The sequence below is a fragment of the Tetrahymena thermophila genome, assembly GCF_000189635.1.
Source record: "Tetrahymena thermophila SB210 genomic scaffold scf_8254731, whole genome shotgun sequence".
In the NCBI taxonomy this organism is placed as follows: Eukaryota; Ciliophora; class Oligohymenophorea; order Hymenostomatida; family Tetrahymenidae; genus Tetrahymena; species Tetrahymena thermophila.
Window position 1 is genome coordinate 73,790 of NW_002476495.1, and position 13,386 is coordinate 87,175.

At 20.9% G+C, this 13,386-nt stretch overlaps 5 protein-coding genes across 5 annotated transcripts; 4 read left to right on the forward strand and 1 right to left on the reverse strand. All coding sequences in view use genetic code 6, as the record gives it.

Annotated features, from left to right (window-relative positions):
* Window positions 1–438: 438 nt before the first annotated feature.
* Window positions 439–3,009, forward strand: TTHERM_000592899 (transmembrane protein, putative; the record flags this gene model as incomplete). Its single annotated transcript, XM_012796416.1, has 5 exons — window positions 439–577; window positions 634–814; window positions 885–1,158; window positions 1,434–1,731; window positions 1,853–3,009. 5 exons carry the CDS (start codon window positions 439–441, stop codon window positions 3,007–3,009), a joined length of 2,049 nt encoding a protein of 682 aa, XP_012651870.1.
* Window positions 3,010–4,528: 1,519 nt separating this feature from the next.
* TTHERM_00592900 (hypothetical protein) lies at window positions 4,529–5,035 on the forward strand (the record flags this gene model as incomplete). Its single annotated transcript, XM_001011649.2, has 1 exon — window positions 4,529–5,035. The coding sequence occupies one exon, from the start codon at window positions 4,529–4,531 to the stop codon at window positions 5,033–5,035; it is 507 nt and encodes a 168-aa protein (XP_001011649.2).
* Window positions 5,036–7,374: 2,339 nt separating this feature from the next.
* TTHERM_00592920 (hypothetical protein) lies at window positions 7,375–7,881 on the forward strand (the record flags this gene model as incomplete). The annotated part of the gene is made up of 1 exon (XM_001011651.1): window positions 7,375–7,881. The coding sequence occupies one exon, from the start codon at window positions 7,375–7,377 to the stop codon at window positions 7,879–7,881; it is 507 nt and encodes a 168-aa protein (XP_001011651.1).
* A 1,599-nt stretch (window positions 7,882–9,480) lies between these two features.
* TTHERM_00592930 (hypothetical protein) lies at window positions 9,481–9,987 on the reverse strand (the record flags this gene model as incomplete). The annotated part of the gene is made up of 1 exon (XM_001011652.3): window positions 9,481–9,987. One exon carries the CDS (start codon window positions 9,985–9,987, stop codon window positions 9,481–9,483), a length of 507 nt encoding a protein of 168 aa, XP_001011652.1.
* A 2,579-nt stretch (window positions 9,988–12,566) lies between these two features.
* TTHERM_00592940 (transmembrane protein, putative) lies at window positions 12,567–12,884 on the forward strand (the record flags this gene model as incomplete). The annotated part of the gene is made up of 1 exon (XM_001011653.1): window positions 12,567–12,884. One exon carries the CDS (start codon window positions 12,567–12,569, stop codon window positions 12,882–12,884), a length of 318 nt encoding a protein of 105 aa, XP_001011653.1.
* Between the last annotated feature and the right edge of the window lie 502 nt (window positions 12,885–13,386).

The following is a 13,386-nucleotide window of genomic DNA, read 5'->3' on the forward strand; positions in this document are numbered from 1 at the left end:
TAGATTGCCTATCATATATTATCATTCATTTTACTTTGTTATTGTTTACAGAAAATGTAATTATTTATTAACAAATCTTATTTGTAAGTGTTTAATTGATTTTTATTTATAATACAATCTATCTATATACTTAAAATATCTATGAATATTAAAAATCTTTTATTCAATTTTTTGCAAAATAAATAAAAAGAGTACTTATAAACTTTTTTGATATTCATTTTTAAATCAAGAATATTTTAATACCACAAAAAATTAATTAATTGATTTGATGGAATTTTTTTCATCTAATTACTAATTATTTATTTATAATGAAAATTTATATTTTTATATTTGAAATCATTCTTAAGTTCATTTATTTCAGACAAAAAATAACACTGTTTTTATAATTAATTTCTTTAAAAAAGATTCACTAAAAAAATTTAGGAAATAGAAAATTAAATGTTGTTTATTAATCTTATATCAAATATTAAAATTATAATTTAAATTGCTGTGTTGTTGTTGTTCTTTAAACAAATAAATTAAGCTAATGGATATGATTGTACACCTGTTATAACAAGTTAAAATTTTAATGCATCATGTAAAAAATGTTTTTTATTTTATAAATATTATTAAAATAAATTAAAAATGTTTAAGAAATTATATGCGCTTTAGCTTAGACTAATAACTATGATATTAACCAAGTTAGTCCTAATTTGGTATTTCCAAGTCCTAGCTGCTATAATATTAAAAATGTTGCAATGGGTGGTAATAACTTTTATGGGATAGGAGGTGATAGCTGTGATTATACATAACCTATTGTTTATCGATACAATAGGTAACAATATTGCTTATAATATTGCTGATAAAATTAATTAATCACAAACATTTTTTTATATTGTAAATAGTTCTCCATATTATGCTTAAAGAGTCTTCATTTTCCCAGTTCAGTGGGTTTTTTAATCTAATTGCCCGATGATAAATGCTTCTATATCTGTTAATAAATAACTTCAAAAATATACCTAAATTACTCCTTCATAATACTTTGCTTCTTTTAATTTATGTGATTACTATTCAGGTGGGATATTTTTTGATAATCTTAATGAATTAGTTACTTAGATTTCTTATTATCCTGGCTAGTATACAAAATATATTGAATCGCTTTACATATTGATATTTAAGGTATTATTTAAGCATAATAATTTTAATTCTTTAAATTTTTGTTAATTATTAACTAACTAATGCATCCCATACCACAATATTTTCCCTTTTTACATTTTCAAAATTTTTAAGATTTTATTATTAAAAAAATATGCATAAAAGTTCATTTATTCATTCTACTTACTGCACATTGATTTTGTAAAAATGTGCTTGTAAAAAATAATATTGATTTACTTTTTGTTAAGTATTCTGAATTTAAAGCTTAAAAAAATAAATCAAACAAATAATATCAAAAGTGTCCTTTGGGTTGTAGTTCATGCGATAATAGTTTGTTAAATTGTCTAAGTTGCACTGATGGATACTATTTACTGGGAAGTTCTTGCTAAGAAAAGGATGAGACTATGAAATCAATAAGTTAAGTATCATAAATAGCATTTACAAGTGCAATGTCTTTGAGTTTTTTATAAAGTGCAGTGTCTTCCTCAAGCTTTGGTATATTGATGAGTGGTTTTATAGTTTAAAAATTTAGCTATTTTTTATTGGTAGATACTATCTTACCCATAAATATCTATCAATTTTTGTAAGCTTTATCTAGTAATTATTTTTATTGGAATATAATTGAAAAACTCATTTTAATTAATTAATTATATTTTTTTATTTATTATTTAAATTTTATGATAAATTTAATAATATTTATCAAATTTTATATAAAAAGAATAGTATCCTACTTAGCAGTTGACATTTCTAAATGCATTCAAAAATTTAATTAGTTCAGATAACTAAAATTATTAAAGTGATAGATACTAATTAGTGAATATATCTTTTAATATTTTACAGACAAGTGGATAATATGCTCTTGTATTTTCTGTTTGCTTATTTTGCTTTTTAGCTTTATGCTTAATTTTCTAATATACTCACAATGTTAAGTTCATTTCATTTTTTGGCAAGCTTTATGATATAATTATATCAGGATTAATCATTTAGTATAGTTAGCTGTGTGTAATGATTTTTTCTATTGGAATTAATCAACAAATCAAAGAATTTGCAAAAAACTCTGAAATCTAATTATTAGGTCTTAAAATAAGTTTTACATTATTACTTTTAACATCAATTCTTTGCATATTCTATGCCTTACACAAATATATTAATTATGAAAAAGCCTAATTTGATGATAATAATAATAATTTTAGTTAAATCAATAAATAGAAAATTCTAAATGATATTATATTAGAATCTAAAATAAGAAGATACTTTGTGTTAATTAACTTAGTTTTTGAAGCCTTGCTTATACCAACTATTTTTATATAGTTCAGTTCTATCTGGTAAGTATGTACATCACTATCTTTAACTGTTTAATTCAGCCTTCTTGTCATAACAATTTATTTAAGACCTTTTGCTTCTAAGCTAAATAACATTTTTTTTATAATAAATTCTCTGTTATGGTTGATACTTTACATAATATTTCTTTTAATTAACATTATTATTTAGTAAACTCTAAGCAAAAACCATGAAGTATTTTTAGACGTAAGCTCCTTAATATTCTTAGTTATACTATTCATAATAATATTATTACCAGTTTTTTTAATGCTAATTTAACTAATTATGTAGCTGATTCAATTTATTAATTAAAAAAGAAAAGAAAAAAATAATAAAAAGGAATAGAGCTAAAATTCAATTATCTTGAATTAAAGTTCAAATACTCAAATAAAAAATAATACATAACAATCCTTAAATATATATGAAAAAAAAAAATCAATGTCATCTTACTTTGATTAATTAACGTCAAAACGTTCTTGGTTTAACCGCTCTAAAAAAAAATAAAAAATAAAAAATGGTTTTAGTAAAACAAAAAATTGCATATAAAATGAATGAACAATTAAAATAAATTCATTAATTAATTCTATTACTATTATTTTATAAGTTTATATTTAAAAAATAAAATTACTTTAAATACAAATTTTAATACAGTTAAATAATCTTCAAATTAATCACTGCTATTACTTTTGAATTTTAACCAAAATACGAATTACTTTGCCTAATACATAAATAAATATAAAATCTCAATTTCATTTTAAATTCTATTAAAAAGTGCATGCACTCACCAAATCAACTTACTTAGAGAAGAAAAAGAGGTTTAATTTTTTACTAAAAACATGTATTTTTATTTGATGTGAAAATTAATTAAGCAATACTGATTTTGAGTATCATTATTTATTGTGATTAATTCTAAGAAATTTGGTTTAATCTTAAATCGACGTTTATCCAATAGATCTAAGTTCTATTTAATATCATTGAGAAAGATTTATTTATCCTTGAACAAAAGTATTTATTTTTTAAATAATTTCTTTTATTGAGGAAAAATGGTATTTTACTCTTCAAAAATCAATTACTCTTTAATAAACAAACAATACATTTGCATTAAAAAAATATGATTTCATCAAACTAAAAAATTTTACTAATTTAAAAGCTCAAAAAGCAAAATCAAACACTTATTTATAAATAAACATTTCTAGATAATTTTATTTTAACCGTTCCTTAACTACTAGATAAATTTTAATTAGTAAGAAATTTTTTTTATCATCCAAAGTTAAAAGTTTTTTTTATCAATAGAAAAAAATATTTTTAATTTATTTTTGATAATTACCTAATAATTAATTAAATTCAGATTAGATTTTATTTTTTTCCACTATTTATTGATATTTTGATAATATTTCTTATCAGGATAGTACAATAAGAAAATCTGATAGTCAAAATAACTAAGATTATTTTTTTAAAGTGAAAATATAAAATGATTAATTATTTATGAAGCTTTTTTAAAGTCATAATAAATTTATTTTAGAGTAAATAATATTTTTCAATTTTAGCTACTTATTAAATCAATTAAACTAAAAAACGATCTTACGTCTTGTATATTTATAAGACAAAGAATTTCAAATTTACTCTTTTATAAAAATGTTTGATCAGCAAAAGCTAAAACTAAAATTAACAAATCAAACAAATGAAGTTTATTAAAAATCCTAATAAATTTTAGATACAAGGCTATCTTAAAAATTATGAACACTCATTTGATTAATGGAGTTGAAACTAACATCACAATTAACTCTATTTTGAATGAAAGTTATTTGTCTGAGCCTAGTATAAAAATTACAGTGAATTCCAAATTTACTCTTTTATAAAAATTTTTGATCAGCAAAACCTAAAACTAAAATTAACAAAATCAAACCAAGTTTGATCAGGTAAAAAAATTTAGATACTTCATAAAGTAAAAGGTAGTTTCTATTAATTTATTTTTTTTATATACTAGATACCTTTAAATAATAAATCTATCACCTCAATAAGAAATAATAATTAATTTCATACAAAAACTCAAAAAAAAAAAAATTAAAAAGAAATGAAAACTTTGATTGCTATTGCTCTTTTATTAGCTGTTGCCTCTTGCCAAGTCTATCCTTTCAATGTTGGAAGCGAATGCTCTACTGCTAAATGCCCTAGAAGTTATTGGACTGTAGGAAATGCTGACTAAAGCTACACTTGCCCTTTATCTGGAAAATCTACTGCTGCTTTCTCATTATAAGGAGGTTAATACTTTTTTAATTTCACAGCTTACAACTTCATGTCTACTGATGTTAAAGTTTCTATTCCTCTCACTTATGTTCCTAAACCCTCTTAAAATGGTGTTCAGTATTTCTCAAACTTGAAGTCTAACGAATAGTTCGCTATCATGAACTGTACTATTGCTGGTACCACAGCTTACTCTAGCCTTTGCAACAAATATCCTTTAGTTGGTATTAAAGTTATTAAGGATATTTTTGAAACTTCTTGTGCATTTGGTTTGAGTCCCTCTGCCAGATCATTCTTACAATAAGCAGGAGACTTTGAATTTGAAGCTAACTACTGATTGATTCGATTGATAAAAGTTTATATATCATTTCAAAATTAAAAAATGTTATTTGTATGAATACAATTAATGTATAATTTGTAAATTAAATTATCTAATAAGTCCATCTATAAATAAATTAAATCTAGAATTTAATCCTAATAATTATTTTATTTTATTAAATAATGATTAATTTGTTATTTTTATTTGTATTTATTTCAATTAAAAAAAATAAAACGAATTATTTAATTGTTATTATTAGGTTATTTAGCTAATAACTTAATAATTTAATCATACAGTCACTATTAACGTTTAAATTTTTATTATTATAATATAATAAAATTATATATTCTATAAAATTTTGATAAAATATTGCCATAAAACCTCATTCTCTCGTCCCTCGTTTCAGGTGGACGAACGAACGAGAGAGGGCGAGGGTTCCATAAAAATTTTTTTTGGATTTTAATTTATGAGGCTCTTAATTAACGAGGATTTAGAATATATATTAATCACTTGCTAGGGCTTATGAATTTTAACCAAAATATGACTTACTTTCTTAATACATAAATAAATATAAAATCTCAATTTAATTTTAAATTCTATTAAAAAGTGCATGTACTCACCAAATCAACTTACTTAGAGTAGGATGAGAGGTTTACTTTTTTACTAAAAACATGTATTTTTATTTAATGTGAAAATTATATAAGCAATAGTGATTTTGAGTATCACTATTTATCTTGATTAATTCTAAGAAATTTGATTTAATCTTAAATCCACGTTTTTCCTATAGATCTAAGTTCTATTTAATATCACATTGAAAGATTTATTTACCCTTTAGCATAGTATTTATTTTTTAAATAATTTCTTTTACAATTTTATATTTGAGAATAAAATGATTATTTTACTCTTCAAAAATCAATTAACTCTTTTTAGTTAGTTATTTATTTATTTATTGCCTTAAATATCCATAGTTTAATTTTTTATATTCTTCTTATACTTTTTCAATCAATTCTTCTAAATAAATATTTTGGCTGATATCTATTTAAATTTTATCATCAAATTAATTAAGTTCATTTAGATTTAAATCACAAATATTTATTTTTTTTGCTTTTTAATAAATTTGTTTGAAGTCATTAATTTATTTGATAGATTCTTTTTAATATGCGCATTTAGAAATCCTACTTCATTATAGCAATTAATTGAAATACATTCTTTATAAATCTGGGTTAATCAGTCTTTTATAGACACCTATTACTAACAACATTCAAAAGTTTTCAACAATATATTCCAAAATTGATTATAACTAATTAATTATTAAAAAACATTATTAAAATTTAGAAAAATTTAATTCAATCTTTAAAATTAAATTTTTATCAAAATTATAAATGAATCTTTATAAAATATTTAGTAAAGAAACAATACATTTGAATTACAAAAATATGATTTCATCAAACTAAAAAATTTTACTAATTTAAAAGCTTAAAAAAGCAAAATCAAACACTTATTTATAAATAAACATTTCTAGACAATTTTATTTTAACCCTTCCTTAACTATTAGCTAAAATTTAATTGGTAAGAAATTTTTTTATCATCCAAATTTAAGTTTGTTTTATCTATAGAATAAATTATTTTTAAATTATTTTTGATAATTACCTAAGAATTAATCAAATTCAGATTAGATTTTATTTTTTTCTACTATTTATTGATATTTCGATAGAATTTCTTATCGGAATAGTACAATAAGAAAATCTGATAATCAAAATAACTAAGATTATTTTTTTAAAAGTGAAAATATAAAATGATTAAATATATATGAAGCTCTTTTAAAATCATAATAAATTTTTATTAGAGTAAATAACATTAATGAATTTTTGCTACTTATTAAATCAATTAAGTGAAAAAACGATCTTCTTGTATAATTATAAAACAAAGAATTCCAAATTTACTCTTTTATAAAATTTTTGATCAGCAAAAGCTAAAACTAACAAAATCAAACAAATGAAGCTTATTTAAAATCATAATAAATTTATTTTAGAATAAATAATATTAATCAATTTTAGCTACTTATTAAATCAATTTAGCGAAAAAATGATCTTATATCTTGTAAAATAATTACAGTGAATTCCAAATTTACTCTTTTATAAAAATTTTTGATCAGCAAAACCTAAAACTAAATTTAACAAAATCAAACAAATTTTGATCGGTAAATAAATATTTTCGATACTTCCAACAGTAAAAGGTAGTTTCTATTAATTTATCTTTTTTATATACGAGATACCTTTAAATAATAAGCCTATCTCTTCAATAAGAAATAATAATTAATTCATAAAAAAACTCAAAAAAAAAAAAATTAAAAAGAAATGAAAACTTTGATTGCTATTGCTCTTTTATTAGCTGTTGCTTCTTGCCAAGTCTATCCTTTCAATGTTGGAAGTGAATGCTCTACTGCTAAATGCCCTAGAAGTTATTGGACTGTAGGAAATGTTGACTAAAACTACACTTGCCCTTTATCTGGAAAATCTACTGCTGCTTTCTCATTATAAAGAGGTTAATACTTTTTTAATTTCACAGCTTACAACTTCTTGTCTACTGATGTTAAAGTTTCTATTCCTCTCACTTATGTTCCTACACCCTCTTAAAATGGTGTTCAATATTTCTCAAATTTGAAATCTAACGAATAGTTCGCTATCATGAACTGCACTATTGCTGGTGCCACAGCTTACTCTAGTCTTTGCAACAAATATCCTTTAGTTGGTATTAAAGTTATTAAGAACGTTTTTGAATCTTCTTGTGCTTTTGGTTTGAGTCCCTCTGCCAGATCATTCTTACAATAAGCAGGAGACTTTGAATTTGAAGCTAACTACTGATTGATTCGATTGATAAAAGTTTACATATCATTTCAAAATTAAAAAATGTTATTTTTATGAATACAATTAATGTATAATTTGTAAATTAAATTATCTAATAAGTCCATCTATAAATAAATTAAATCTAGAATTTAAACATGGTAATAATTTTATTTTATTAAATTATGATTAATTTGTTATTTTTATTTGTATTTATTTCAATTAAAAAATATAAAACGAATATATATAATTGTTATTATTAGGTTATTTAGCTAATAACTTAATAATTCAATCATACAGTCAGTATCAATGTTTAAACTTTGATTATTATAATATAATAAGATTATATATTCTATAAAATTTTAATAAAATATTAGTTGATAAGGACATTTTATTTGATAAACATAAGCAATTTATTTTTAATTTTTGATTAAATTATATTACTTAATACACAACAAAAATATAGGTGTGTTTTATCATAATTGTACATGTTTTTATCTATCTACTTTAAAAATAAATAAATTTTTTCAAGATAGTAACTAAAAGTTAATTTTTTATTTTCTAATAAATAAATTTAAATAGTGTATGTAAGTAGCAAGTTAATACAGAAATATACAATTTATTTTATTTATAGCCAAGCTAATATAAAAATTTTATTTTTTGATAACAACAATTTATAAAATTTAAACAGATTGAATTTTTTTGAGTTTTACTGAAACAAAAGTTTTAAAATAAATCAAATAAAATCAGTTGCTGACATGTAACATAACTAACTACCTCCCTATTTTTATAAATAGATTATAATATTTAATTTTTAACAATTAAAAATAAATTCATAAATTTTACAAATGAGTGCTTAGTTTAAATTAGAAGTAACTAATTAATTTAATATTTTATCTTTTATCTAAGATATTTTTATTTAAAAACATCAAATTTATTAACTGAATAACTAATTTTTAGCAATTATTATAATAAGATATATTTATTATTAATAAATTAATAGATAAATCTCCAGCTTTTATTTTATTATTTTTTGTTTATCTTAAAAAACTATCTTTATAAAACTTTTTTTATTCCAGATAACGATAAAATACAACTAAAAGATAAGAAATAAATTGTATAAAATTAGTGTTTTCAGTATTATTTTGTGCTTAAATTAAACAAAATTAATATTTTAAATACCTTTTCTCTATATTTTTATTACATTCTTTTCAAAAATTTTTGATAAAATTCAATTTAGTTTTATCATGCATGATATTTATTAAATAATAAATAGAAAAATTCTCAAAATAAGAAAACAAACTAATAAATAAATTAATTAATTGGTTAAAATTAGACATAATCTTTTATTAATAATGTAATATTAATATAATTCAAAATACCACATGATTTTGTTTACAATTATTAAATAGCTAAAATCTCTATGTTAAAACAAGGATTTATTTTACAAAAGAAAAATTAAATAATTTAATTAGATGGAATAATAAATTTATATTTCTAAAGTACAATAATAGCAAACAAATAATCATATTAATATATATTCATTTATTTATTTACTAGTAGAGATATTTTTAATATTATTATTTATATATTAGTTAGTATTCGTCAAATCAAAACAAATCAAATTGAAGATTCGAATTCCAAGGGCATTTCTTATTGTAAGAAAGCGTATCTGGGAGCATCCAAACCGAAGGCGCATCCATTTTGGAAAGTGTTGTTGTAAATCTTACCACCAACTAAAGCGTGCTTAGAGCAGAGATTAGTGTATTATCTAGCAGCAGCAAGGGTGCAGTTCAAGATAGCAAAATTGTGACCTTATTAGAGAGCAGAGTAATATTAGAGACCATTTTAACTAGCATTAGGATTGTAAATGAGGGGAATAGTAACTGCTGCATCAGAAGCTAAGGCATTGTAGGCAACAAAATCTAAGACGTAGTTTCCTTGAACACTTCTGAATCTAGCCATACTGTTTCCAGCCTTAGGGCAAGTATAATTGTAATTGGTGTTATTGAAATACCAGTAGCTTCTAGAGCAAGAAGCAGTAGAGCATTCATTACCGACATTCATGGGGTAAACTTAACAAGAAGCGACAGCTAATAAGACAGCTAAAGCGAATAAAACCTTCATTTATTTTTGATATATTATTTTTTTGTACTTTTTTGTATTTTCTTAATTAATTTTAATTTATAAAATTTTGTTTGTTCTGAATGCAGTATAAGAAGTTAGATAGATAGATAGATTAATTGATTAGGCAATTAATAAAGAAATAGTTAAATAGGCAAAATACAGATAAACCTTTAAGACTATTTAATTAATTTAGGGACTGATCAGAAAATTACTTAAGATTTATTTTTACTTAATTTTATTAAAAGATCTATCTAATATGAAAGTAAAATATTGGAATAGAAAGTTTAATTTGGTAAATATATCATAATTAATTGAAAAAATGATCTATTTTGAATAATTGGTAAAAGTATCAATCTGTTTACTAAATAAATTTGATTATTTATTAAATTTTTTCTTGATATGTTTGAGAAGCTAATTTTATTATTTTCTCTCAAACCTAAAAGTAAAATAGAAAATAAGAATTATTTTTTTAGCTTAAATTTTTTAAAATGTTTAGTTAGATTTAAGATAAATTGAATGTTAAATCTCAAATTTTAATAAAAATAATATGCTATAAATAATTTATAAACAAAAATTCAATAACCTTTTTGATACATCCCTGACCAGAAAAAAATGTGTTTTTATTAGAATTAATGTATTTCTATTAAAACTAAAAATTTTTCTGATATGAATAGATTTGATTTGATTAAATTAATTCCACTCAAAATCAATAATTATAAAATTGAGAATGTAAAATGAATTAAAAATAGTACGCATGAACACATATATTTTTGCGTATGTCTATTTAGATCTTTGAAATAAATTATTTATTTAATTCATATAAATAATAATAATATTTTTGAAAATCTATTAGTAATTTGAGTATTTTAGAATATTTTTTTTATTTTGAAAAAGTTATCAAGATATTGAACTTTTTAATGAAAAAAAAGATAAATAATTAAAAATATTAAATTCATATTAAGTAAAATAGATACTTAAATTAAAATACATAAAAATAAATATTCAAATACTTTATATTTACTTTTATAGATAATGTTTATATATAGATTTATGTTTTTAAATTTAAAAAAAAATAAATTTCAAAGATGTGACTAAGGTAATTCTAAAATAAAATAAATCTGAAGAGAATTCTCAATAATAAAAAATAAGATTGGTTTTATCAAAAATAATAGTTTCTATTAGGAGTGGGATTTAGATATAATTAGATAAGATCTTAAATCTATCTAATATGCTATATTACTTTTAATGATTATTTGTTGATAATTAGTATTCATAATCAGTAGGCGTGGTAGGTATTTTATAAAAATAAAATAAGTTAAAAATGAATGGGAAGAAAAATAGCTTCTGTTCATTTTTTGATTCTTAAACAAATAAATATTTGACCCCCATATTGATTAAAATTTGAGATTTAAAAATAATTAATTAAATACTATAAATATTTATTTTATAATAGTTTATCATAAAAAATATAAAAGATTGATTTATTTAAGATAAAATAATTTATACTATTTATATTTATTTTATAATAGTTTATCATAAAAAATATAAAAGATTAATTTAATTAATAAGACATTTTTTGAAAAATAAATCAACTTTAAATAAATTTAAATTAAAGGCTTTTAAATTTGAATACAAACCAATGATATTAAAAAGAAGTATAAATCAAATAAGTCGACTTTCAAATATTAAATAGTTAAAATAAATGTCTGTTGTTAAATACAGAATTTTACAAAAAGTTTCTGATAGGAATACAGTATTTATTGATTTAATTATTAATTAATATTCGTCAAATCTAATTTAGCTTTATTGAAGATTTTAAACTAAAGGGATTTTTTATCTGGGAGCATCAAAGCCGAAGATCCATGCATTTTGAAAGTATAGCTGTAGAATTTACTATAAAATAAAGTTTGATTAGAGCAAAGATTAGTTTATTTAATAGAGGCAGGAATGGTACAGTTTGAGATATTAAAGCTATTATTATCTTATTAGAGAGTTGAATAATGTTAGGGACTCATTTAAGTATCATTTTTACTTAAAATGAATGAGAGGAAAAGTAATTTGTAAGTCATAAGAAAAAATATATAGAAAAATAAAATACAATACATAGCTTACTTGAATATTTCTTAACCTATTAAAAATGTTTCCAGACTAGAAGGAGTATAACCGGAGTTGTTGTTTTTGTTAAATGATCAGTAGTTTCTCAAGTATATATGTAGAATATTCGTTATCCCAACATTCATAAAATAAACTATGCAAGAAGCGACATCTAATAAGACAGCTAAATCAATACAAATTTCATTTTTGGCTTTTTTATTTATTCTTTTTAATAAATTATTAAATATACAACGAGACAGATATTTTTAGATTAGGGCTGATCAAAAAATTGATAGTTAAAATTTTTATTTGTTTAATGAAAAATGATAGAAAAAAATATAGAAAATGATTTATTTTGAATAATTAGATGAAATATCAAATTAATTTAAGCTAATAAATTATTTATATACGATTAATAATAGAACTATATTAATAAAGATTTATCAAATCAAACAAACTTTAATCAGCTTTTAAGAAAAAATAAAATGAAATCAACTGTTTTACTTGTTGCTATCTTATCTCTATTAAGTTTTGCAACTATTTACTCTATTAAAAGTCTAGATAGATAAGAAACTGAGTACTCGGATTTATAACTCTGTTTAAAACCTATAGATCCAGATATTGGTATAGATGTAGGAACTCTTGTACTTAACAGATGCCAACAAAATATGACTTTTAATATAACTTTGGAGACAGGAACAATAATTAAAACTAATTGTCTTGGCTATCTTGAAACTTAAGCTATTAGCTAAATTCCCTCAACTGGAGTTGTTGGATTTGAATGGAGACAAACTGCATGCTGATTAAATATTAAAAACTTATTTGGTTAGCCTATTTTATTGTTGCCATCTTATAATTACAATTATAAAATTAAGGATATTTATATAAAATAATAAAAAATAAAATTGTGAAATCCTATGTTTGTTTTTTATATATTAAGAATAAAAATATTTGATTTTTTAATAGTAAAAATAAATTCTTAAATTTTACATATCAAAGCTATTCTGAACTTAATAAATAGTTCAAAAACAGAAACTAATTGTTTTTATACTTAATTATATATTTGAGATTTTATTTAAGATATTCAAAAATCAGCTTTTGTAGCTTGAAAACTAATTTTTCAAGCAAGCTAAATAAATCACCTGCATCAATTTTAATTTTACTTCCAAATCTTTTTTACTTAATAAAAAATCAAACAAAAAACTTTAATTAAATCAGCATTAGAATTTAATTATTTTTAAAAACTAAGGGCTAAGCAATTTTCTTTAAGTTAAAAACAGGGGGAAAAATAATTTATTTTATAAA